This window comes from Oncorhynchus masou, chromosome 31 (assembly GCF_036934945.1).
Source record: "Oncorhynchus masou masou isolate Uvic2021 chromosome 31, UVic_Omas_1.1, whole genome shotgun sequence".
In the NCBI taxonomy this organism is placed as follows: Eukaryota; Metazoa; Chordata; class Actinopteri; order Salmoniformes; family Salmonidae; genus Oncorhynchus; species Oncorhynchus masou.
In genome coordinates, this window is record NC_088242.1 from 54,008,168 (window position 1) to 54,034,668 (window position 26,501).

The 26,501-nt window shown below is 44.5% G+C and overlaps 1 protein-coding gene across 2 annotated transcripts in view; it reads left to right on the forward strand.

The window, feature by feature from the left end:
• LOC135524119 (hepatocyte growth factor receptor-like) overlaps positions 1 to 26,501 on the forward strand; it is a 72,185-nt gene that overhangs the window by 8,250 nt on the left and 37,434 nt on the right. The window contains exons 3-9 of one of the 2 annotated variants that reach the window (XM_064951325.1): positions 17,144 to 17,335; positions 21,311 to 21,472; positions 23,304 to 23,480; positions 24,545 to 24,705; positions 25,303 to 25,408; positions 25,692 to 25,828; positions 26,002 to 26,166. In XM_064951325.1, the coding sequence (XP_064807397.1) occupies positions 17,144 to 17,335; positions 21,311 to 21,472; positions 23,304 to 23,480; positions 24,545 to 24,705; positions 25,303 to 25,408; positions 25,692 to 25,828; positions 26,002 to 26,166 (1,100 nt within the window). The remainder of the gene's footprint in view (positions 1 to 17,143; positions 17,336 to 21,310; positions 21,473 to 23,303; positions 23,481 to 24,544; positions 24,706 to 25,302; positions 25,409 to 25,691; positions 25,829 to 26,001; positions 26,167 to 26,501) is intronic. The other variant, XM_064951326.1, reaches the window with a different exon arrangement.

Genomic DNA, 26,501 nt, shown 5'->3' on the forward strand with positions numbered 1-26,501 from the left:
GGTTGGAGAAGTGAGCCGATGCAAGAGCATGTTTGATGATGTAAATGGTGGTTGTCAATTCCACCCAGCCTCTTAACTCCTGGCTATGGGCCCATAGGGCTCTGGTCAAAGGTAGTGGACTATGTAGGGCATAGGGTGCCATTTAGGATGTGCCCAAGTAGTGTAGGGAGCCAGATATGATAAATGATACAATGGTGTCTCTGTCGTCTTTTTCATGTGCTATAGGCTAGAGCCAGTCTCTTTTCAGTAGCTGCTCATTGCCTCTCTCACTGCAGGCTTATTGTGGGTCTCATGGGGGCCGTTTGTTTGTTACCAGAAACACAAATCATCTCGAATACTTATGAGAGACTAATAACTTGTCCCGTCAATAGACTTACTGTATACACACAAAGTTCAAAGAGCCTCTTGATTGGATTAGACAGGAGATTTTGGCTTGACAATGTTATTGGCAACAAAAAGAAACACTACACATTTTGCTATGTAATGGAAGAGAGAGAGATGGTTCAGACTTGGAATGTCACCAACAGGCTTTGTGGCCATTATCATAAGTTGAGTCGAGAAAAAGAGAGAGGGAGAGAGGGAGAGAGGGAGAGGGGGAGAGAAAGAGAGAGGGAGAGAGGGAGAGGGAGAAAGAGAGAGGGAGAGAGAGGGAGAGAGAGGGAGAGAGAGAGGGAGAGAGGGAGAGAAAGAGGGAGAGAGAGGGAGAGGCAAGGGGGACAATTGGGCTCTAAAAATAACAAACAGCCACATTTAAAGTCAAAATTATTATTAGATTACCATTGATCTGTGAAAACCCACCCGACGCTGATTGCTTTTAAATTGAATCTGAAGCCTGATTGATTGTACGTATGTAATATAATTCCAATGGAAGAGGCTTTTGATTGACAGTCATTGTAATTAGCAGTACTGTTTCAATGAACAGGTTATAAAGGGTGGCCTTAAGAACAAAAAATACATAATAGTTTCTGGTTATGAAATGCAACAAGGATATATGTCCTTATATATCCAGCATTGAACACATCACTATATACTTTTAAAAAGTGTCCATTCAACAGTTGAGTAAGATCTCCAGTAAGGGGCTTGCTGTTGTTTGAGATACACACACTGTGTTTCCACACATAGAATTTGGAATTAGAATGCTAGAATGGACATTAACCTTCTTATGATTGCGTAAAGGTCAGCCATTTTGGTCAGGGAGTTGGTCAACCTGTGTTTGCCAGTGCTGTGATAAGATATTGTGTAAAATAATGAATTTGAAGAATTTGTATGTCTCTTCAGCTAATCCAAACATGAACATTCTATCATTAACGTGCTTAATAAGGATAATCGTGGATTTTAAGTGAAATAATCTGTCTGTAAACAATTGTTGGAAAAATGACTTGTGTCATGCACAAAGTAGATGTCCTAACCGACTTGCCAAAACTATAGTTTGTTAACAAGACATTTGTGGAGTGGTTGAAAAACGAGTTCTAATGACTCCAACATAAGTATGTAAACTTCCGACTTCAACTGTAGCTAGCTACGTGTACCCTACTTGGACACCGGCTCCCCACAATTTCTCACTCTCCCACGCCAAATAGCCATTAAGCTAGGGCTCTTCGTAGGTCACAATTTTTTTACCTGGTTATAATAGCACTCACAGCTTTCCAAGAAAACCAACATTTGGACATTTATGGTCTGTTTATATATATTTTATAGGCTATTTATACAGTTAATGTATATAACACCTGTATAAACTGTATTTAATTTAATAGGATCTCAATGGTCCCAAATGCCTGAGCATGCTGGTGACCTGCCTGCCTGCTGTCACTAGGATGTTGTGGTAGGGGTTGTATTCACCAGACACCAAACACAAGAAAACGCACCAAAACATTGAGGGACTAACTGAATTTGTCCAATAAGAATTTCAAATTTTTGTTGCAAATCTCACATTTTTGTTGCAAAATGTTTTCTATTTGAACTACTGAATATGCCCCGGTGGTTTAGGTCACAGTTCACCTGGTGGGGGGGGGAGACATCACTTCACTGGTGAAATGAACAAAATAATGAAAATACAGGATTGTTCCTGCCCTGTCCTGTTCAGATCCATAATAATCTCACAATATTGGGCTTTGATAAGGTAGGATAGGTGTGTATGCCTGGTGTATGTGTGAGTGTGCACGTAAACGTGATAGTAAGAGGAACTGAGGAAGGTAAGTCAGATAAGTCAAGAACTGTGTGAGGTTTAGCTTGAGATTTTGTGGTTGTTTTCCTCAACCTGCATCTGTTTCACAAAACCGCACACACTCACCAGCCTATCCCCTAATGAATATGTGGTAAGAGTTGGGTGAGAGACCCTGCAGCTGTGTACTCTCTCAGGCACCTCCACCTCCACCCCCTCAGCTCAGTGAGTCCATCCCAGTATGAGCTCAGACCAGTACAGTGTGTCATGAATTGTCCGTGCCCAGACAGGCTCCATGCTTGAGGAAAGGCTGAGCAACAGCAGCTAGATACCACCAGGCACCAGAGACTGACTGACTGGCACGCTGGCCACCTGGCATCCAGCTGCTGACTGATTGCCTTCAGCACCTGTCTGTGGGGTGGAATAAATATTATAGAAATAGAGAAGGAAATAATAGAAACAATATAGAAACACTACATCATATAAACACTATGTCATATAAACACTATGTCATAATGGCACAGTTCCCTATTTCACATGATGTATTAAGTCCTTGCCCATAGAAAGTAATGGAAAACCATACTTACTTTACCAGGCTGTAGGTTTATAAACTTGCATTGACCAACACTAACTGTGCAATATACAGAGAAGAGCAGTGGGTCAATATTCTGCGACCGAGTCGTGATTACATAAGATTGTCCTTTTGGTCAATCGATGATGACATTATCAAATTGGACTTTGATTCTCAATTAATGAAAATAGATATGTTTAAAAAGCTGTTTATTTAAGACATTCTTCAAGGCGGGTATGTTTTCTGCGAGTTAGAAATTCTCCAAGGCTGGTGTGTTTGCTGTTTGCAGCAGTGGCTGTTGATTGGTGAATACCTGGGGGTGAAGATGGTTGGTGTTGTCAACAAAGCAGCATGACAGAAGCTACCGGTAGTTTCTTTGAGAATATATATATAAAGCAATCTGTGCATTTCAACAACAGCATAAATACACCTTTTTCACTTTTGCCTGTCAAAAACCGCATGACCACTGCTGCACATGCTGCCGCTGTTATGAACGGATCAGATTATACTATTTAGAATAAGCAGCCAGCTCATGAACGAACAAGTGGACCAGGAAGAATGCAACAATTGTACACATGTAATAAGTGAAAACACGTTATCTAACTGAGGATAGCTGGCTAACATAATGTGACAAGGTATGATGCGCTAGCTAGTAAACGTTCATTCTGAACTAACTTCATATTTCCGAGTAAGTCAGATATGAACTTAGAAAGACTTGAAATTGGCGTGGGAGATAACTAGCTAGCAAGCTACCAGCTAGCTATATCAAAAGGTCGATAACAGGTTAGTTTTAGCTAAAAATGTACCAATCTATTTCTCAATGTTTCTCAAAATTACTATCATTTGATCATGCTTTGTGATACACCCGGTGTTATACTGTTTTAGTCCACACAAACATGTCGCCCTGTCACCTACAATAGAATCTGATCAACAACATTAGGGGCAAACAATCAAATTGCCCACGCTTTTTTGTTCTACCAGATCTGCGATAAGAAGGTTCTAGCTAGTTAATCCCCCCGTCCTTCAACTCTTGTTTGATGTAGTTGACCGGTTTATCAAGTCCCAGGCTTCTGTGACTGTTATGATTATTTATTTGCAAGTTAATTACAGTTAGCTTTTTGCTTTAGAGCCATCTGTACCTGATAGAGAAGTTCTACTGTAGTCTCACTTGTGGAAGTAAGCTATCTGGCGCAGGATAACTTTTGTGAGGAAGGAGACTAGAGCAGACCCAGAAGATCTGACTGAACGGACGCACATTTGAGCTATGAAATCCTCCTATTTTATTGGGACTCTTCCCCCTAATAGAAAATAGCTGGCAACACAATCCAAGCAATGTACGCACAATGTTGGCAGTCACTGTGGGGCAAGTAACTGAACATCTTGTTTTTAACAATATATTTTTGAAACAGGCAAATTACACATTTACCGCACTTTTATGAGCATTTAAAACATAATCCCTACAAGGTATTTTTTTGGCCAATCATAAGTGTGGCGCTGCCCTTAACTCCCTAATGGGCGAGCGCCTCTGGCTGTTTGTTCAAAATTCGCCAGGGATGTTGTGATTGCTGTTTGTTAGAAATTCTCCAGGGCTGGTGTGTTTTCTCAGTTCACATATGCAGGTATTTCCTGGTAATAATCGGGTTGTTTTCTGTGGTAAATGTTAGTTTATATTTTGCATTAAGTTAATCATTAGTGAGGGGTCTCCAGTCCCAGTTCTCTGTGACTTGTTTGGGAAAAACAACATTGCGTAGTATAGGTGTGTGCTTCTTGTCTGTTCGTGAGGTTGGAATTGTGTGCACACCTTACCTTATCTAAGAGCAGTAACTAGTGGAAATGTCTCCCTCCGCTTGCAACCTGTCTGTCTGAGGGAAAGCACATACTGGAATTGCCATAGCCCTGACACTGATCTCTGCTGTCCACCGCTCCTGTCCTCGTCAATTTCTCTTTTTCGACATGCCGTTACAAATTATATACATTCTCTTCAAATCACATATATCTTCCATTTTGTCCTCCACACATCTAAGCAGGGATTTTGCAAAACATTTGGCTACTTTATTGCTTCTCAGAGGTCTTTGCCAATAGTCCCTAAGGCTCCACATCATACACTTGTTTAGTGTGTGATGTGGAGTAAAGGAGCTTTGCTCAGTTGAGCTTAGATATGAGTCAAGGGCCCAGAGCTGTTTTCTAATCAGTCACTTGCCTTTCCCCCTACTCGTTTACTTCTCTGCCTCTACCTCCACACAGTGATATCCTGCTTCCTGGTGTAATAGGTGCTATGTGGACACACTCGTATTTCAGCATGCACGCACATACACGAGGCACCCTCCTGACCAGTGCCCTTACCTCAACACCCCCGTCCTTACCTCAACCCCCCCCCCCGCCCTTGTTGTCTCACTACCAGTCTGAGCTGGCTTCATGGATGTTTTAATCACCAAGGTCAGTGTAGGGGGTGGAGCAGTGGAGCAGAAACAACCCTCTGTGTTAGGCCAGCCGGTCTACTCCACCCTGTGGGCCCGGAAGCCCAGGCCAGCATCCCAGCATGGACCTCAGACAGACTAACATGGTGGACTCTACAGCCCTATGGAACTCTGGACTTTGCCATGCAGTTGCATATGTCTCTAGCACTTTATTTTAGGGGTCCGTGATAAACCATTTATAAAGGCGTTTTTAAATTGTTTGTTCACCGTTTATTAATAATTACTCCCACGTTTAAAAAAAAACATTCACTAAGTCTTTTTGCAGTCTCTAGTCTAAAGTGAGCACTGTTTATACTTTATAAATGTTTTGAGTGAACAGATAAAAGATGGGCATGCCATTGGTAGACATATATATATATTAGGTTCTGGGAATTGCCAGGGACCTCCTGATACAATATTATCACAATACTTAGGAGCCAATACAATATGTATTGCGATTCCCACGATTATACACGTATTGTGAATCGATACTCAGTTTTTATTGCGATTTCATGTTCCAAAAATACTTCTTACTATATGTCTGCTCCAGAGAGACATGTTGGCTCACTATTTAAAAAGAAGATGGAGAACAAGCTATAGGATGAACAATACCAGAGTTTTGGCGCAGTTACAGCGAACTAGTGCTAGCTAACGCTGCCTAGCAACAAAAAAAATCTCTCTCTATATATTTTTTTTACCTTTTACTGCAGTGGGCTAAATCAGGGTCACACAGAATGTTTCTTGGTGGTCTTAAATACATTTACTTAGAAACAAAAGTATATACCTCACACACATAGTTATGCAACCTGGTCTCAGAACATTTCGTATTATTCTGTACCTAAATCCAAGACGATCCATCCACCATCCACCCCGACCAACCACCCTACTTTCGCTTTTTTTTGCTCTTAAAAAGTAACCATCTGTCTTATGGAACCATACAAAACGTAACATTTGACTGCAGGAAAGCGCTACCAAATCTATACTTAGAGTTAAGGTATCAGTACACAGTGACTTAAGAGAGTACTCATAATTTTGACTTGTTGTGTTACTGCCTGAATTCAAAATGGAATTAAATAGATGTGTCATCCATCTACACACAATATCCTATATTGACAGTGAATATATATATATATATATATATATTTTTGTAATATTTTTTAAAATTAAATATCTTATTTACATAAGTATTCACAACCCTGAGTCAATACGTGTTAGAATCACTTTTGGCAGCGATTGCAGCTGTGTGTCTTTCTGGGTGTCTCTAAAAGCTTTTACACAGTGTTTGCTCTTTTTGAATTGTTTTGTTCTCCATGCCCTGTCAAGTTGGTTGTTGATCATTGCTAGACAGACATTTACCACAAAGAACATTCAATGTCGTTGTGGTAAGCAACTCCAGTGTAGATCTAGCCTTTATCGGGAATCAAGGTAAGACTGAAGTGCAGACTGTGTGAAGTAACAATGTTTTAATGTAACAACAGGGGCAGGCAAACGGCAGGTCAAGGCAGGCAGAGGTTGATAATCCAGAGTAGGAGCAAAGGTACAAGACGGCAGGCAGCCTCAGGGTCAGGAAGAGTGGTCAGGCAGAGTGGTCAGATGGGCGGGTACAGGGTCAGGACAGGCAAGAGTCAAAGACGAGGACGAGAAAAAGAGAGGCTGGGAAAAGACAGGAGCTGACAGGACAAACGCTGGTAAGCTTGACAAACAAGACGAACTGGCACAGACAGACAGAAAACCCAGATATAAATACCCAGAGGATAAGTGGGGAAGATGGGCGACACCTGGAGGGGGTGGAGACAAGCACAAGGACAGGTGAAACAAATCAGGGCTGACACTTGTGTTTTAGGTTATTGTCCTGCTGAAAGTTGAATTTGTCTCCCAGTGTAACGGTTCTCGTCTGGTGAAGGAGAAGCGGACCAAAATGCAGCGTGGTATTTTTGAGACATGTTTAATGACGAATGAAAAAACACGAACAATACAAAAACAACAAACGGAACGTGAACCTATACAGCCTATCTGATGAATATAAACACAGAGACAGGAACAATCACCCACAAAATACTCAAAGAATATGGCTGCCTAAATATGGTTCCCAATCAGAGACAACGATAAACACCTGCCTCTGATTGAGAACCACTCCAGACAGCCATAGACTTTGCTAGAGAACTCCACTAAGCCACACACCCAACACCCCACAAAACCCCAAGACAAAACACACCACAATAAACCCATGTCACACCCTGGCCTGATCAAATAAATGAAGACAAACACAATATATTACGACCAGGGCGTGACACCCAGTGTCTGTTGGAAAGTAGACTGAACCAGGTTTTCTTCTAGGATTTTTCCTGTACTTAGCTCTATTCAGTTTATTTTTATCCTAAAAAACTCCCTAGTCCTTGCCGATGGCAAACATACCCATAACATGATGCAGCCACCACCATGCTTGAAAATATGAAGAGTGGTACTCAGTAATGTATTGTGTTGGATTTTCCCCAATTATAACTCTTTGTATTCAGGACATAAAGTTAATTTATTTGCCACATTCTTTGAAGTTTTACTTTAGTGCCTTATTGCAAACAAGATGCATGTTTTGGATTTTTTTAAATTCTGTACAGGCTTCCTTATTTTCACTCTGTCATTCAAGTTAGTATTGTGGAGTAACTACAATATTGTTGATCCATCCTCAGTTTTCTCCTATCATAGACATTAAAGAAGATCTGTAACTATTTTAAAGTCACCAGTGGCCTCATGATGAAATCCTTGAATGGTTTCCTTCCTCTCCAGCAACTGAGTTAGAAAGGACACCTCTATCTTTGTGGCAACTGGGTGTATTGATACACCATCCAAAGGGTAATTAATAACTTAACTAGACTCAAAGGGATATTCAATGTCTGCTTTTTACATTTTTACCCATCTACCTATAGGTGCCCTTCTTTGCTAGGCATTGGAAAACCTCCCTGGTCTTTGTGGTTGACTCCATGCACATCCAGTCCGGACAACAGTGAACTGATGATACATTGATAGAATGTGAGAGACTTTATGTTTCAGGGTTAGGTTTAGATAAATCTTGAATACATCTAAACCTTGGTTAAGATAACTTGATGAAATGGAAGGTGATTTAAAGTCCTTCCGGGCCAAGGCATGGTCTGACTCTGGCATCAGCTGATGCTAAACCCCTAGCCATTCCATTCAGCTACACTAAAAGCCACACACAATGGAGCCAAGAGATTGTGTCTGAATGTGTACTCAAGTATGGAGGGGATCGAATAGAAAGACACCCCCCACCCTCCTACTCCAACCTCTCAATCCCTATCCTCTCAACGCTTGTGTGGTTTTTATCACCCTGTCGCGCTCCCATACAATGCACCAACAAACAGAGACCTAGACTATCTAGCCAAATCCCCAGGACACCATTCAGATTGGGGCAGAAGGCTTTGATGTTATCCACCCCACTGGGGATTGGTGATCTCTGGCTGAATCATATTGCTGTTGAAGGAGGAAAAGGAAGGGAGGGCAAGCTCACACCTGAGTGAGCATGAGCTGTTTTTCTTGGAATTGAATGGTGTATTTTACAGTCAGAAAGCCCAGTATTTGGCCATGCATCTAATGGACTATCCCAATTCACTGCCAAGAAAACATAGTCTTTGTGCATCAGGGATTGTGTCAAAAGAGAAAGATTTTGTTTTTAAAGTTGGGCTCCCGGGTTAGGGTTTGGCCGGGGTAGGCCGTCGTTATAAATAAGAATTTGTTCTTAACAGACTTGCCTAGTTAAATAAAGGTTAAATAAAAAATAAAAACAACCAACATTTACTGGTTTGATGTATCCTACAATAGTCTCTGACAATGAACCCTTGAGGGTTTTTTTGGCAGTCGTCATACCGAGACTGTGACAATGTTCAGTCATGTTTCAGAAGAAGAGTAAGATGGTAGGTGATGCATTACACACAACTTCCTGTTTATATGCTGCTATAATACATTTACAGTCTAATACAAAAACCTATCCTGTTTGAATATTTCTCCTCTGGCATTAACAGTACTGGGCCGGTATTCACAAAGTGTCCCAGAGGAGTGCTGATTTAGGATCACGTCCCCCCTTATTCATTATGATTCAAGGCAAAACTGATCCTAGATCAGCATTAACCGTGTTCCTGGATCTGTGCCCTGGAGAAACAAACCAGATGTACAGTATTTAGATCATCATGAATTATTCTCACCTAATCTCTCTCTGTGTGTGTGTGTGTGTGTGTGTGTGTGTGTGTGTGTGTGTGTGTGTGTGTGTGTGTGTGTGTGTGTGTGTGTGTGTGTGTGTGTGTGTGTGTGTGTGTGTGTGTGTGTGTGTGTGTGTGTGTGTGTGTGTGTGTGTGTGTGTGTGTGTGTGTGTGTGTGTGTGTGTGTGGAGATGCCAACTTCCAGGAGTTTATGAGTGTGAAAAGGCAGTACAATGATGCATTGTTGCACTGCCGCCCATTTCTCTGGACTGGGGCAATGCCCATTGTTAGTTTGCCTTTTGTTGTGTGTTTTTTGTTTTACAGACATTATAGTATTCAGCTGGTGCAGAAATAGTTACAAAAAAAATACTAAAAGCCACCACCACCTGCAAGTTGTCATGAAATAAATCTGAATATCATACGTATGATAAGGTTGTGTTTGTTCTCTCCAAGTTTGTGTTGATTTTTAAACCTGCGTTCTCGTTAAAACACAAGTACGCTATATGTACAAAGGTATGTGGACACCCCTTCAAATGAGTGGATTCAGGCTATTTCAGCCACACCCGTTGCTGACAGGTGTATAAAATTGAGCACACAACCATGCAATCTCCATAGACAAACATTGCCAGTCTTACTGAAGAGCTCAGTGACTTTCAAAGTGTCACTGTCATTGGATGTCACCTTTCCAACAAGTCAGTTTGTCAAATTTCTGCCCTGCTAGAGCTGCCCTAGTCAACTGTAAGTGGTGTTATTGTGAAGTGGAAACATCTAGGAGCAATAATGGCTCAGCCGCAAAGTGATAAGCCACACAAGCTAACAGAAGGGGACCACCGAGTGCTGAAGCACGTAGCGCGTAAAAATCGTCTGTCCTCGGTTGCAACACTCACTGCCGAGTTCCAAACGGCCTCAGGAAGCAACGTCAGCACAAGAACTGTTCATCTGGAGTTTCATGAAATGGGTTTCCATGGTCAAGCAGCCACACACAAGGCTAAGATCACCATGCACAATGCCAAGCGTATGCTGGAGTGATGCAAATCTCGCCACAACTGGACGCTGGAGCAGTGGAAACGTGTTCTATGGAGTGATGAATCACGCTTTACCATCTGGCAGTACGACGGACAAAAGAAAGGAAGAACTAGCTATGTTCATATCCTGTGTCAATTAAGAAAACAAAGGTGTTATGCACATCCCATACTTAATGCAGATGTTCAATGCAGATGTTGTTGTTTTTTATCTCAATATCAAATCATTTCTGTGTAACAATTAAGTAGCTTACTGTGATTGTTTTCAATTCAAATGGTAAAATTAGAAACAAAAATAGCTTCTTACCTAAGAGCAATTTCTCAAGCAAGAATTTTGTTGGGACTGTCTGGGAGTGGTCTGAGTGGGGAGCAGAAAAAAACACATTTATTAGCTGTTATTAGCAGAGAGGTTTCAAACCCATTCTTATTGGTCAATTAGCTAATGTATTGCATGGTGATGTCACCATGGAAGGCCAAAACCCCATCCCACCAAAACAGCCTGAAATTTCAGGCGTTCTTTTCAAACAGCTCCTACACTAAAAGGGCATTATCATACTTTTTTATAATTTCAACGTATTATTCCAACCTCATAGTGTGGGAAAACATGTTTTTGAGTCCACTGGGCCTTTAAGATAAATAAATGAGGCATGCACACAGTGCTCCCCAGGCCCTGCATCAATGTACACTGCTAAGCAACGCTGTCAGACCTAGAGCCAAGATACAGTGTATAGTTTCCTGACCCTGTTTACAACCCTTGGTTATCTGGTTCATCTTAAAGTCCCTACTGTTGGAACTGCTACTGGTGCTGGGGTCCTGCTGTCTTTCCCCCATGTCCCATATACCAATAACTAAGGTCTTAATGGTTCAGTGGAAAATCCTTCTCCCTTTTCTCTGCGTTGGCCCTCCAAAAAATACAAAGAGAGAGCGAGAGAGACCAGACAGACAGACAGACACACACACACACACACACACACACACACACACACACACACACACACACACACACACACTGAGAGCCCTAAACACACCATGCAAGTGGTAGCGGGATGGCCTGAAGGAAGGGGCAGGTTTTCAGACGTTTAACTTCACTCACCGTGAAGTCATCACTAAGTAGGCTCTTGCCAAATGTTTTGCTGCTCACTGGCCCGGGTGGAATTGATTAGTCCAGACTACTACTGACTGAGAACCAGGAATTCCGTTTCAATTCGTTTGGCAGGAAAGGGCTTTAAAGCATGTCAGGTTGGATCTTGGATCTTTGAAAAGCAGTTACGCTCTTTTGGAATCGTGCATGTTCCCCATTCCAAGTTGGATATGTTTCCTTATTACTCATCAGGGAGCATTGGCCATAGACAACTCCTCTCCGGTGCACTCTGCTCTGGGCAGTTCCTTTTCATTACACCAGAGTCCATTACTGAAATGTAGTAGGAGACAGTGGGGTGGGTTCATGGTGGAAAGTATTCCCACTCGAAGCCCCTTCTGTCTGTCGGTGGTTGGTCATGAATACGAGTGGAGAAGCGCTAATGCTAATCATGCACAGCGGGTAAATGATGGGCGCTAACTCCGCACGTCCCGCTGCCCCAACACTAAATTATCCTCAATTTGCGTTGGTCTGTTTGGTCTAATTGAATTAACATGCTAGGCTGGCGGCTGCCTGCCGTGCAACAGTAAATATGTTGTATGGACTGGCTGGACTATCGGTCACAGAAAAGAGAAAGTCTTGGGCTAGTGAAGAATGTTCTATAGGTCCATGATGTTCCCTGTTTCCCTCCCATCGTCAGATATCAGTCATTGTTTCGATGACGGAGTGTAGCTACGTGCTGGAAGAAGAGCTCTGAGGATAGAAGTTCATTACAGTACGACCACAAATAATATCTTTGGCCCAAACTCTCTACAGCTCCACACTGCACTCCTCTTGCTATACGAGACCAAGCTTAAGGAGCAAATTATTAGTAACTGCATTCTTCAGCTTAGGGAGAGAGAGAGGGAGGTGCTGGGTCATCATTCACTCATCATTCATTCAGCCAGTGTGTGTGTGTGTGACTATATAGAGTGTGGTACCCAAGGGTAGCTGCATTGTTCCCCAGCAGGATTCACAAAGTCCCCCACAGCCCCCCGGTCTGCGTTGACAGATAATTTGACTATTCAAATGATCCACGGACACCAAGTTGTGCCTCAGTGACAGAGAGATTGAGGAAGAGAAAGAGAGAGAAAGAAAGAGAGAATGGTGAGTGAGTGAGTGGAATGATAGGAGAGAGAGAAGGGAAGGGTGACAGGTGGAGAAGAGAGTGAACAGGGAGCGAGAGGGGAGGAAGAAACAATGGGAATGCGGGGTAAAGGGAGAGAGGGTTAGAGAGAAGTTTAGAGTGGGCCCTCTCACCAACAGAGGCTTTTAGACCCTGTACTTTTCTCCCTCAATGAACTGAAATGCTCGTTCCCAACGAGGGTTGGGTTTAACTTCCAAAACAAAAATGAATATTATTTAGCCTGACTGAGTTCCTCTGGCGTCTGTTTATATCATGTGCGAAGCTGTTCTCTGTCCGGGCTCAATGCCACCCTGGGTCACCATACCTAACCCATACACACACACTCACACACTAACCCCTAACTCTGCCTGGCATCCGGAGGGCACGCATCGCCCCCAGACCAGCTGCCCTCGGCGCGCCAGGGTCTAATCCAACCTTATTGTCAGCTTCTCTAATTCCCCTGACTCAAACACACACACACACACGTACCCATACACACATGCTATGTATATTGTGTGGGGGGCCTCCACACACACACAAACACACATATACGTACATGTGTAATTACTCACACACAACCCATCCACACCCCTTCCAGACTCTACAAAACATACATGTACACACACCCCATTATACACCCCATTTCACCCCAACCACACTTGCTCCCTAATAAGTACACACAAACAACAGTCAGTACAAGCTGTCAGGGGCAGAGTTGTGTTATTCTAGTAAAAGGCCAGCTGACTTTGTGGAGAGCTTTGCTGCCCACTCAAGAAATCAGCAATAACAAAGTGTGTGTGTGTGTGTGTGTGTGTGTGTGTGTGTGTGTGTGTGTGTGTGTGTGTGTGTGTGTGTGTGTGTGTGTGTGTGTGTGTGTGTGTGTGTGTGTGTGTGTGTGTGTGTGTGTGTGTGTGTGTGTGTGTGTACCTACTCTAAGCAGTAGCCCCCAGTGTATTTTTATGACTGAGTGAAGTGAGTGTGTAGGTGTATGTCTACTATTAATAGTAACACAGCCCCGGGCCTCCCGAGTGGTGCAGCGGTCTGAGGCACTGCGTCTCTGTACTTGCTGCATTACTACAGATCCTGGTTCGATACCGGGCTATGTCGCAGCCGGCCACGTTAGGGAGACCCATGAGGCGACGCACAATTGACCCAGCGTCTTCTGGGTTAGGGGAGGGTTTGGCCGGCCGGGATGTCCTTGTCCCATCGCGTCCGGGCGCATGCACGCTGACACGGTCAACAGGTGTACAGTGTTTCCACAGACACATTGGTGTGGCTGGCTTCCGGGTTAAGTGTGCAATTGTGTCAAGAAGCAGTGCGGCTTGGCGGGGTTGTGTTTCAGAAGACGATCGGCTCTCGACCTTTGCCTCTCCAAGAGTACCTACGGGAGTTGCAGCGATGGGACAAGACTGTAACTAACAATTGGATATGACGAAAAAGGGGATAAAAAATAATAATAAATAAAATAATAAATAGTAACACAGCCCCAGCCCAGTGGTTTTGTGTGTCGCTAGAGCCACTGGTGTGTCTACTCTAAGGGAGCCTGGCCCGAGGGTCAGAGTAGGAGTATGAAAAGGACAATAGACCTCGCTCTGCACCTTGTCTGTACCCAGCATGCGGATTACACACCTCTCTTGACTCTGGCAGGCCTCACACACACATACACACTCATGTAGACACACACACACTCACATGGGTCGCTAGCGGGCCCCGCGGAGCAGCTAAACACTGAGCCGCTGCTGCCATAGTAACTCTATCGCCTGGCTTTGTGTTGCAGACAATGGCCGGTGGTTAAGTGTGGGGGAATAAGGTGTACAGTGTCTCACGTATCCCCTCGGCTTCTGTTTTACTGGACAAAAACATCTTCCTAAAACTTGGGGAAAGTTTGGAGACCCGAAACCTTTCAACTTTCAATTTCAAATCGGAGCCCCAAAAAAATTGAGAGAGAGAGAGAGAGAGAGAGTAGAGAACGTAGTTAACCTCGCTAAGGAAATCGTTTGCCATGACAACAGCGTGACCATTCTTCAAGACTGTCTTACTGTGTGCCAAAGAAAATCCCTAGGTCTCTAGGATAATAGCAATGGGGCTTCAAACACGACTTGTCAAAACACCCGTCCACTGTCCAGTTACGTCCCCTTGATCCTCAGCGTTACCTTCACAGAGTTCCATGGAATTCTCCAGAACCCTTTCTCTTTCTTCGTCTCTCCCTCCTACCGCTCAGCGTTGCTTTTACAAACACTCCATAGGACCCTGTTTGTTTGCTATCAAAATAATCTCCCCTGGACCTGTTTTTGGAGCGGTTCTGTGGTAATCTCCATGGTATCCTGAATTGATGACATCTCAATCTCGGGGAGTAGTAAGAGAGAGAGGTCCCAGACTTTGGACCACTTCCCATGGACTGCATCTCATGTGGTTTACTTGCGTGAGAGGGTGTGGACAGCGGGAGTTATGATGGATCAAAGTTGTTGGCCTGGAGATTCCGGGCAAAAGTAAACACACACACTGTAGACTCATGAAATACGGTCCATCCGTCATCTGTCCCCCCCACACACACACACACACACACTCTATCTTATCCACCTGATCTATTTTCACTCTAGGTAGTCAGTCCTCTCTCCTTCTCAGACGTCAGATATTATTCTCCTCTTCTGAAAGAAAGATGAGGTTCTTGTAGAGTGAATCAACTCCGGCCTGACAGTTCAGCACCGCTGGCCCTCTGCTGTACAGCTGTGGCTTTTGGCATTACGTACAGCCAGAGATGTTGGCCAGCCTGAGCCTTGAGGATTTCCCTCTGTAGTTGTCTCTCTATCTATCCTACCCTTGCTATAGCCTTGGAGCTAGTTGTAGCCAGTCCAACCTGGTTTGGCTTATGATAGATACAGGTATATCGTAGCTTTGAGGCTGTTTTATTGTTTGTTTGTCTACCAGCCAGGACTGTCTTTTCACCTTGGAGCTAAACTCGCCTGTAATGGTCTACTCTGTTAATGGCTGCTAGAGAAAAGCTGCTTGCGTGATTTACTACTCTCCCATTGTTCTCCTCAGCTTCAAAGCACGCCTTTGGGGTTTACCCCGAGACATTTCAGTGTTACTACACATTGCAAGCAAGTCACCCTGACATAGTCCTCACACGTAGTACTTCGTTTACAGAGTGTCTCTCTTTGGGTGCTTCATTAGTTGGCTATCCCTCCCTGATTCACAGGCACCATCAGTCAGTGTGGTGAGTGATTTTAAGGTCATTTGAAAATAAATGACCCACTTGACCTGCATCATTGTATACACTACTCTCTCTCTCTCTCTCTCTCTCTCCCTCCCTCCCTCCCTCCCTCCCTCCCTCCCTCCCTCCCTCCCTCTCTCTCTCTCTCTCTCTCTCTCTCTCTCTCTCTCTCTCTCTCTCTCTCTCTCTCTCTCTCTCTCTCTCTCTCTCTCTCTCTCTCTCTCTCCCTCTCTCTCTCTCCCATCCCCCTCCCATATGGGTTTTGGGCCAGTGTTGTGTTCCTTACTGAGTGTTGTGTCTGGGCCCTTTGGAGCGTACAGTGAAACAGTAGATGCTGCCAGGCCGGGCCAAGTGGAGTTAGTGGTAGGGGCCTCAGCCTGGATCTCTTAATCAGTAACCCTCTGCCTCTGTAGTCTGTAGCTAGCACCCTAAACTCTGTAGCTGGCCCCGCCTGTTTAGTCACGGCCCCCGCCTGCCAGCCTCGGATTTCATTAACTATTGATGACCGACTGGGGGGGGGGGGTCCTTGACCTGAGAGCTTGTCTAACTTGACCACACCAGCCCCCCTCACCCTTCCCCCGAGCTTTTTCCACTTTAATGACTGGTGACCTCTTCTAATGGTTTAATGATGACGACTTAGGTTACTTTCAAAGCAGAGAGTAGGGTGGCCAAGTGAAAACCTGCACAGGGTTGCAATTGCCAGACAGTGGCTCTGGAGAGGGGCCGAGTGAAAACAGGCCAGGCGCAAACACACTTTCAGGGTGGACTTTTACTCTATTACTAATGGAGAAGACTCTTGCATGCCTGTTGGGCGAGCTCGAGAGAGGGAGACAAATAGGGAGGGAGAAAAGCAAAAGGGGAGAGAGAGAGAGAGAGAGAGAGAGAGAGAGCAGTGAGCGTGTGTAATGTCATGGCAGCCGCACCGGCACGCATTCCCAATGTGTTTCCCATGAATTCCTGCCACACACATACACACACACACGCGCGCACGCACACCGTGCCAGCCACAACTCAGCTCTCCATTACGAGCAGGGTCCGACGAAAGAGCAGATGAGGAGGCTTAGGGAGCCCTGCTCTCCATCCCTCCCTTTTACCCTCATCTGACAGGGGCGTGGGGGGAGGTTGAGGGTCTTGGGAAGTACCGTGGCTCATCAGTTGAGACACTCGGAATGTAATTAGTTAAAAACCACTGGCTGTACATGACGTATTTCATGCAACCGTATGTGATCCACATATCTTATGTAGCATGTGTTTTCCTCCCCGTGTAGAGTTCGTCAGACGACTCGTTTGGCTGTGGGAAGCATGAGGAGGGCTACCGTCTGGAGGTGACCAGTACCATGGCCAGACTAGACTACTTCAGCGGGCAGTTCAGTAACGTCCTGCTCACCTCCATTGCCGTGGCAACTGCACAGGAGCAGACCGTGGCCAGCCTGGGCACCGCAGACGGACGCCTCATACAGGTAGGGGGACAGGGGGCAAGAGGGAGCACTGGCAACGAGAGGGGAAGTGTAACACTTGACTTAAACAGCCTTACGAGAGTGGGAGCAGTGAGAGTGTGAAAATCACACACTCACTCAATGCAAAGGAGGCAGCATGAAGGAGTCCTTTTCGTCCAAAAAGTTCCTTGAACAGCAAAGGGTTGGTGCTGTCACCTGCTTACCCAAGAAAAAGGATGAGGAAGAAACCAAACCTAACTTTGAATTATTCATAAACAAAAAGTCAATTGAGCTCCTGAGTGTATACAGAAGGCTCAAACCTGCAAAACTGTCTGTTGGCGCCGTGGCCAGGCAGCAAGGTCTCCCTTTCTTATTGTGCATGTAAATGGTGCAGGACGGTGGTACGTGACCAGTGAAACCTGACATTTTGGGAACACAAGGAGCCGAGACACAGGTGGCAGCCAGTACAGGGCCAGGTTAGGAAACACCACAGCTGGGAGGAGGGTGGCTTCCTTCCTATTTGCTCAACACATGACCCCTGACCTTGCCTCACCATGCTTCCACAAACCCTCCTGCGGCGTTCCGCCGTGTGTACCATCTGAGCGAACAAACCACGTCTGGTTTTGCCTATTAATGACAAGTACAGCCAATGGTGGATTTCACTTTCCCGCTTCCCATTTGTGTGTCTAGGCCCTCGGCGGCGGTCTCACTGTCTCCTAGAGAGGCAGGATTTACTCAGCAGATCAGTCTAGCCTGGTCCCAGATCAGCCAACATCCTGCCCATTTACATGCATAATGCATAACCGATCTTGGACCAGGCTAGGTTGAGTGAGGTCAGGTGGAAATGGGAACGCTGACGGATAAGAGCTTTGGAGTGGTTGCTCTGTCTTGCATGTCCCTGTAAAAGGAAGCTCTGTTTGGCCTCAAACTCTGATGTTTTATGAGTACTTTCAGGAAATACTGTGTTGAAAAAAAAGTCACGGAGGAACGATGGGAAAGGGGCGAAAAAGTCGTCGACAGCTGCGCGGAAGCAGGGTCATGAGCCGAACTGCCCGTTAATGGCAAGCGCCCTGAGCTTCGATGACACGTTCCCTCGCACAGCATTTCTCTCTCTCTCCCTCTCTCTCTCTCTCTCTCTCTCTCTCTCTCGCTGTCTCTCTCTCTCTCTCTCTCTCTCTCTCTCTCTCTCTCTCCACCGAGTCCCGCAGCTGTTGGCATGGTTTTTTTTCTCACTCTTTTTTTTTGTTGTTGGTGAAATTTCTAACCTCATTGTCTCGGGATGGGGGTTTGGGAAGGAGAGAGCAGGAGACCAGCTGTCCTGAGAGAGGGATACAGTGGACCTCATGGGGTGGGTGGGTGGGGGGGGCTTTAAGAGACGAGGTGAAGGTATGGAGAGATTGGTAGAATAGAAGAGTTGTGGCATGAGAGAGAAATATGGGACCGATTGTAGAAAAAAGAGAGAGCTTGTAAGGTTGAACGATTGCTTCTAGCTTATGAGAATCCTAGGAAAGGCCTCTGTCAACTGCCTTTCTTTCTGTTTAGCCTTTGTTCCCAGGGGAAAATCCTCTTAGCACCAATGAAGAGAACAAAAGAGAGAGGGTAGGAGAAATAAAGAGAATGATATGCTGTGTTGTGCTGTGCTGTGTCCCCGTGGTCTCTCCATTCTGGCTCAGGAAATCTCTCCCTATGGTTCAATATCACTGTGAAAATAGCACAGTGGCTGTGTTTATAGGCTAACCCAGTCTAATACAATAAGCTGTAATTCCGACCACTATTACCACTGGAGAAAGAGACTAGGCCATTCAGTCTTTGGTTGTAGCTGAAGAGTGGAGCAGGAAATAATAGTGTTCCCTATGAGAAAGGAGACATTCATTGACTGGCTGAAGTCTCTCACTAAGAAGACATTGGTTTTCAGCTTCAGTGTATCAATGCTCCAAGGTGCCTTGTCAACAAAGGACCTTGAAAACAGGCGTTAGTGTCCACGTCTGACTACCTGACATGACTTAAGACTAAGAGGGTAGCAGCCCACCTCATACTCTTTACTGAAATGCAATGGTAATTTAAAGTGAGCACAGCTGACACGCACGTACACACCTTGCAGAGACCTGGCGGAGGGCCATAGTCAATGAAGAGATAAGGGGGATAGAAGGAGAGGAGGGGTGGGTGGGTGATACAGTGGATGATTTAAAGTCAACCAGGACATAACCACACTCTATTACAGCCCATTGTTATGTTTCACCCCAACCCAATCGGTTCTGAGCTCCATGCCAAGTTACTCCAGGTGTGCGCTGCACTGCATCTGTGTGTATGTCCGTGCATGCGTTTATGTGTGTGTGTGTGTGTGTGTGTGTGTGTGTGTGTGTGTGTGTGTGTGTGTGTGTACGTGTACAGGCGTGTGTGTATGTGTATGAATGCGTGCCTACGTCGACGTGTGTGTGTGTGTGTGTGTGTGTGTGTGTGTGTGTGTGTGTGTGTGTGTGTGTGTGTGTGTGTGTGTGTGTGTGTGTGTGTGTGTGTGTGTGTGTGTGTGTGTGTGTGTGTGTGTGTGTGTGTGAATAAGGCTTCTGAAAGACCTCGTACAAGATGCTCTCTTGCTGCTCTTTCTGCCTTCGGGCAATGTCTTTTGTCCCTCAGTCTCACTGTAGTTCCCTCCACCTCCATGGTGGTTAAACTCTAATCTGCCAATCTGTCATCTCACTCTCAATATAGCAGCATTATTACCCTCCACACAGTAGTGGGAGTGGCTCGCCGGACCCCTACAATGCCAATGGGGGAAAAAACACAGTTTGCATGTGACGTGAAACATCGTTCAGTGTTACTGTGTTAATAGTCCCTCACAACTAGATGACCTGGTCTGCACCACCAGATTCCATGGCGTTATCTCTTTGTTACCATATTCCATTCTATTGCAACCTTCAGTCTTGTACGGCACCCGATTAGTAGAAACAGCAGAAGATTGACTCAGCACTAAAAGGTCCTACGAAATCACCATGCCCAAGTTCATGTCAAAAAAAAAATCTGTATCAAAAAGGCTTGGAAGGGGCCGTGGTAGGGTCTGTGGTAGGGCGCGGTCGGCCTTGCGGCCTGGCTGAATTTTAGATGACATTTTAGAGGCCGTTATCTTGGTGGTGTAGACATTTTTTAATTTTTAAGCCAATTTCCTGCATTTTTACTCATTTCTCCATGGAGCTGAGAGAAATGTTTGCAGTTTGAAAGCTAATTTCCTGCAATTCTACACATTCTATTTAATCTCCCATGGAGCTGAGATCAATTTTTTCCACTTTACAGTATTTTGCCATGGCTAATTCTGTGTTATTTTGCTCAAACATATTAACAAAGCCTATACTGCTAAATTCATTGTTTTGGTAATTGTCAATGTTCCCTGACTGTCTAGCTTTTATTTTGGTGCCTGTTAGTTATCAAAGATTATATTATTTAAAGGCCCAGTGCAGTCAAAAACTAGACTTTGCAGTGATTAAAAATATATATATTTCCACACTATGAGGTTGGAATAATACTGTGAAAGACCACCTGAAATGTCTGCCTGTTTTGATAGGATGGAGTTTTACACTGTATGGACTTCTCCCGTATTTCTACACTGTATGGACTTCTCCCGTATTTCTACACTGTATGGACTTCTCCCGTATTTCTACACTGTATGGACTTCTCCCGTATTCCTACACTGTATGGACTTCTCCCGTATTCCTACACTGTATGGACTTCTCCCGTATTTCTACACTGTATGGACTTCTCCCGTATTCCTACACTGTATGGACTTCTCCCGTATTTCTACACTGTATGGACTTACGCAACCTGAAGAAACGCTTAGGCAGCCTGCCAAAGTACAACACCCCAGAGTGCCTTTCTACATTATTACATTGCTTTATTAATAACTGAGGTATGTGTGGCATCTCCGGTAGACAGGGGTGTTTTTTAAATGATTATTAAATGGTTGAACTCTGTGTTTTACTGAGCTGGCCTGGCCTCTGTCTTCCACAGGTGGTGGTCTCCCGTTCCAAACGCAGCACGCCACACGTGGACTTCCGCCTGGATGACTCGCGCCCCGTGTCCCCCGAGGTGGCTCTCCTGTCCCCCCAGCGCCACGACGGCTCCCCCCAGCGCAGCCAGGACGGCTCACTCTTGTTGGTGACAGGAAATAAGGTGGGTAGTCAGTAGACACAGGAGAGGGAGTATCAAAAGACAACACACACACACACTCAAAGACACACACACACACACACGCACACTGTATCGACACACACACACTTTATATTCATAACAGACATTCTTTACATTGCTGGTTTGATGGAAACAACAGCCCCCTGGCACTAAGCCACAGTGTTCAACATTGACCAGAGCCAACAGATTGTTGGAATCAATGTCCTACAACAGTTCTGTCACGTTCGTTCGTAGAAACGGACCAAGGCACAGCGTACGTTGAGTTCCACATATTTATTAAAGAAGTGAAACTTAGCAAAGACAAAAACAAATAAACAATAAACTAACAACGAACCGCGACTACAGAGAATGCTAACGTGCAATAACTCAAAAACAATATCCCGTAAACACAGGTGAGAAAAACAGCTACTTAAATATGATCCCCAATTAGAGACAACGATTACCAGCAGCCTCTAATTGGGAATCATACACAAACACCAACAAAGAAAAATGAACCTAGAACCCCACATAGAAATAATAAACCCCCCCTGTCACGCCCTGACCCACTCTACCATAGAAAATAAGTAGTCTTTATGGTCAGGACGTGACAAGTTCAGCCAACAGTTGAAAATAAATGTTTTCCCCGTATGCCCACATTGATCAGAGAAATTAAAAAATTGATTTAATTTAGATTATTTTTGTCACTGGCCTGAGTACAATACATCATAATATAAAAGTGGAATTCTCTCTTTTTTTTTTCTTCTTTTTTTTACAAATTAATTAAAAAAATGAAAAGCTGAAATGTCTTGAATTAGTACGTATCAACCGCTTTGTTATGACAAGCCTAAATATGTTCAGGATTAAAACATTGCTTAACAAGTCACATAATAAGTAGCATGGACATCCGCCTATGTCGGGCCTTCCACATCTGCGGTTTTTGTTAGTCCTTGAAATTCCAAAAATAGTTATTCTTATGAAAATGTCTGTAGCTTCCGAATGGTTTAGCCTAGAAACGAGTATGACCCTACTGTGGAAAGGGTAGACTCTCACAAACACGATGTTCTCTGTTTTGGATGTAGTTTTGTGCCACCAAAAATAAGAGGTTAAATATTTGTCAAATAAAATGTATATTTCCTGAACTTTCTTCTAACTCGTAGATATAAGACAGACACTTCATAACCTTATTCTCTATTGTTTCTTTTTTAAACTATTTTATGAATGTGTTATTCAATGTGTTTCTATGGGCTATAGTTGTAAAGGCCAAATAAAAAATAATATTAATTGATACCTAAAGGAGTCCTAAAATTCAAAATCAAATAGCTAAATGATCCATGGTAAGACCATCTTAAAACAATTCCATATGTTAGCCTAGTAGATATAAATAATGTACAATCCAGGTATGCACTGCTCTTAGAGACATCCAGAAAGACTCACAGCTGTAATCGCTAACAAAGGTGATTCTAACATGTATTGATTTGCAACATTTGTCAAAAAACATGTTTTCACTTTGTCATTGTGGTATAGTGTGTAGATAGGTGAGAACAAAAATACTTAATCAATGTTGAATTCAGGCTGTAACACAACAAAATGTGGAATAAGTCAAGGGTATGAATACTTCCTGTACAGTATGATGTTTTTACAATGAAGTAATGCATAACTATATAATATTATAATAGTAATGAAATATGGTATTTTAGCTTAGCAGATGCTTTTATCCAAAGTGTCATATAGTTATGTGATCAATGCAGGAATTAAACCCACAGCATTCTTATGTACAAAACAAACTTGTTTTTGTTTAGTCTGTATTCTGATTGGCTGTCGTTTGTACGCCCAGATCACCAAGGTCCCTCTGATTGGTCCTGGCTGTGAGCAACAGTGGATGTGTAGTTCCTGCCTGCTGGCGCCAGGTTTTATGAGATGTGGCTGGTGTGACGGCCGCTGCACCAGGGCAGCCCAGTGTCGCCCAGCGTCCCTCTGGACCCAGGACTCCTGCCCTCCCGTCATCACCACGGTAACTAGCCAGTTCAAGTTTAAAAAAAGCTTTGTTGTCCACAAGCACAACATTTCACAACACCCCCTATGTCACTCCCTCTGACCAAAACACTGGGACTATTGTTGTTGTTTCGATCTTTATTGCAATACTCCATACTGAGAGTGTCTACATAAACAAAGACAAGCTGCTAGTGACTAGTGTCATCTGAGGCCATACAGGTAACTGCCAAAATAAAGGAAATACCAACATAAAGTGTCTTAATAGGACGTTGGGCCACCACGAGCCAGAACAGCTTCAATGCACATTGGCAGAGACTCTACAAGTGTCTGGAACTCATCATTTGGTGTTTTGTTGATGGTAGTAGAAAACGCTGTCTGAGGCGCCGCTTCAGAATCTCTAAGTGTTCAATTTGGTTGAGATCTGGTGACTGAGACAGCCTTGGCATATGGTTTACATCGTTTTCATGCTCATCAAACCATTCAGTGACCCTGTGCATTGTCATCCTATGGGGGCATAGCCATGGTAGCCAAAATAATGGCCTACGCAGCGTTTTTAGACATGACCCTAAGCATTATGGGATGTTACTTGCTTAACTAACTCAGGAACCACACCTGTGTGGAAGCACCTACTTTCAATATACTTTGTATCCCTCATTTACTCCATTTGTAAAAATTATTTTGGCAGTTAACTGTAGCTAATTGTTCAGTATGCTATATGCCATATATCCCTTTGGCAAGTATGGAAACAAAGCTCCCACCAGTAACCTGGATACACTACACAGTGACACAGTGGGATTTAGCTGTGAACAAGCTAGTCATGTTTTTACTGGAGAGCTTGGAAGCGACTCCTCCATTGTTGTCTAAAGGTTGTCTAAGGATAGTTTAAAGGTTGTCTGTCTGGTCGCTTGTCATTTCCAGTGTGTGGTTTCTACACTTGTTTTTGGATACTTAGTTGTCTCTGCTAAAACCAGCACCTGGAACTAGAAGTACAGGGTTTTTGCTTCCTTTGTTATCTGATTGTTTGGAGGTTGTTTGAAGGATGTTTGAAGGTTGTCTTTGGGTTGTTATTGTGTGTTTGTGTAGATCTCCCCAGCCAACGGCCCCCTGGGAGGAAGCACCAAGGTGACGGTGTGTGGGAGGAACTTTGGCTTCAACAAGACGGATAGGTTTGACCACACACTCATCAGCCTGGACGTGGCTGGAGCACCCTGCAAACTACTGAAACGAGAGAGCAACAGCAACAGGTGAGGGAGGACGGACTGGGATTTTGGTGTGTGTGTAGGCGGTGGGGGGGGGGTGTAGTGCATGCATCCTTGTGGATGAGTCAGTGGGGGGGGGGGGGGGGGGTTGTGTTTGTGTGTGTACTGTTTAATCATGCGTTGGGATAAGGGTGAGGGTAAACAGTTGAATGAAGAATGTTAAGGAAACGGCGCCATAGAATGAGGACTCCAAGTGCCGGGGCGCATTCCCACATTGCATTGCATTCTGCTCATGACTTCACTAAGTGTTAAATTGGTGGGAGAATGGCTGCGTACAGAATTTCACTCTTTCCAATCCAAGAGGCCATGCCAGACAGCAGCGTTTAACTCAAAAGCCCAAGTTACCAAACATCCCCCCCTCTTATAGTCAACTCATTGTGTAGAAGATTGAACCCCCCAAAAGATGTCCTCTTTGTGCTTTTCTGCAGCGTAGTAAAGTCATCATCAAATTAGGTTAACTGCTTGCTTACCCCAACAAGAGTGAGCACACAATGTTTGTTGTTGGTGTTCTTGTGCCTCTCTTGCGGGATAAATCATGTTTTATTGAATTGTGTGTGTGTGTACACGTCTCTGTGTGTGTAGGCTGGTGTGTGTTCCGGCATCTCCTGTGAACTCGTCTCTGGCTAGTAGTGTGGTGAAGGTCCACAGTGGCAAGGAGATGTCCCAAACACAGGGATTCACCTTTGTGGTAAGAACTGAATGATGTCTCCACTCACAATCACAATATGAACACAGTAGACAGTAGTCATTAACCCTGGTCCTGGAGAGCTAAAAATGCAGGCGTTGGTTCTCTCTCTAGCTCTCCACGACTACAGTTGGTGCCCACTGTCATAGACACTGTAGGTACAGTATGTCAGATGGATGGACAGATTGATTACTTACAGTAACTGACTGATTTGCATATGAACTGTAATTGTGGTTGTTGTTGGGTTTGAAGTGGCTTCTACTCCCCTCCTGTCTCGCTCATACAGAACCCAGTAATCAGGGAGATCTTCCCTGCATTCGGTCCTAAGTCAGGAGGCACCGTGCTCACCATCAGAGGCTCTTTCTTAGACAGTGGCAACACCAGACAGGTCACTGTGGGGAACGCAACCTGTGAGATCCTGAGGTGAGTGCATAATGTTTCTGCTTCGAGTAAAAATGCTTGCGTCTGTACATGCGGACGATATACACTGTATTCAACCGGTTTGGGTTATTCTCCAAATGTGAGGAACTGTGTTGTGTGTGTGTGTGTGTGTACTCTCACTAATATGCCGACGTGTATTTTGTCTCTTTCTCCAGTGTGTCAGTTACCATGCTGATGTGCAAGACCCCTCCCCAGTCGGCCCCATCCCTCCAGGCGGTGTATGTGAGGGTGGACTCTGTGGTCCGAGAGGCCCCTGTACTCTTCGCCTACAACGAAGACCCTCTCATCTCCAGCATCCAGCCCACACGATCCTTCATCAGGTACTTGATATTAGTTTGCTAGTTCGTCCGTTGGTAAGGAGGGGAGGCAGGCCGTAGAGCAACAACAGGAGTAATACGCCGGTGTCGGCAGAGGCAGCCAGGGAAAGAGATATAGCTATTATTATCCATAGGAAGAGCTTCCATAGGATACATGTGTCAGAGACGGAATGAGAGATCGTATGGGGGGAGTTTATGAAAACAGAGAAGTCACAGAGAGAGGGAACGAGTAGCAGTGTGTGGTATATAGAGGAGAAGAGAAAGTGAGAGAGACGGTCATAAAGGATAAGTGGGTGAAGAGGGACACATTAAATAAAAATCTATTTGGCTGCTGGTGG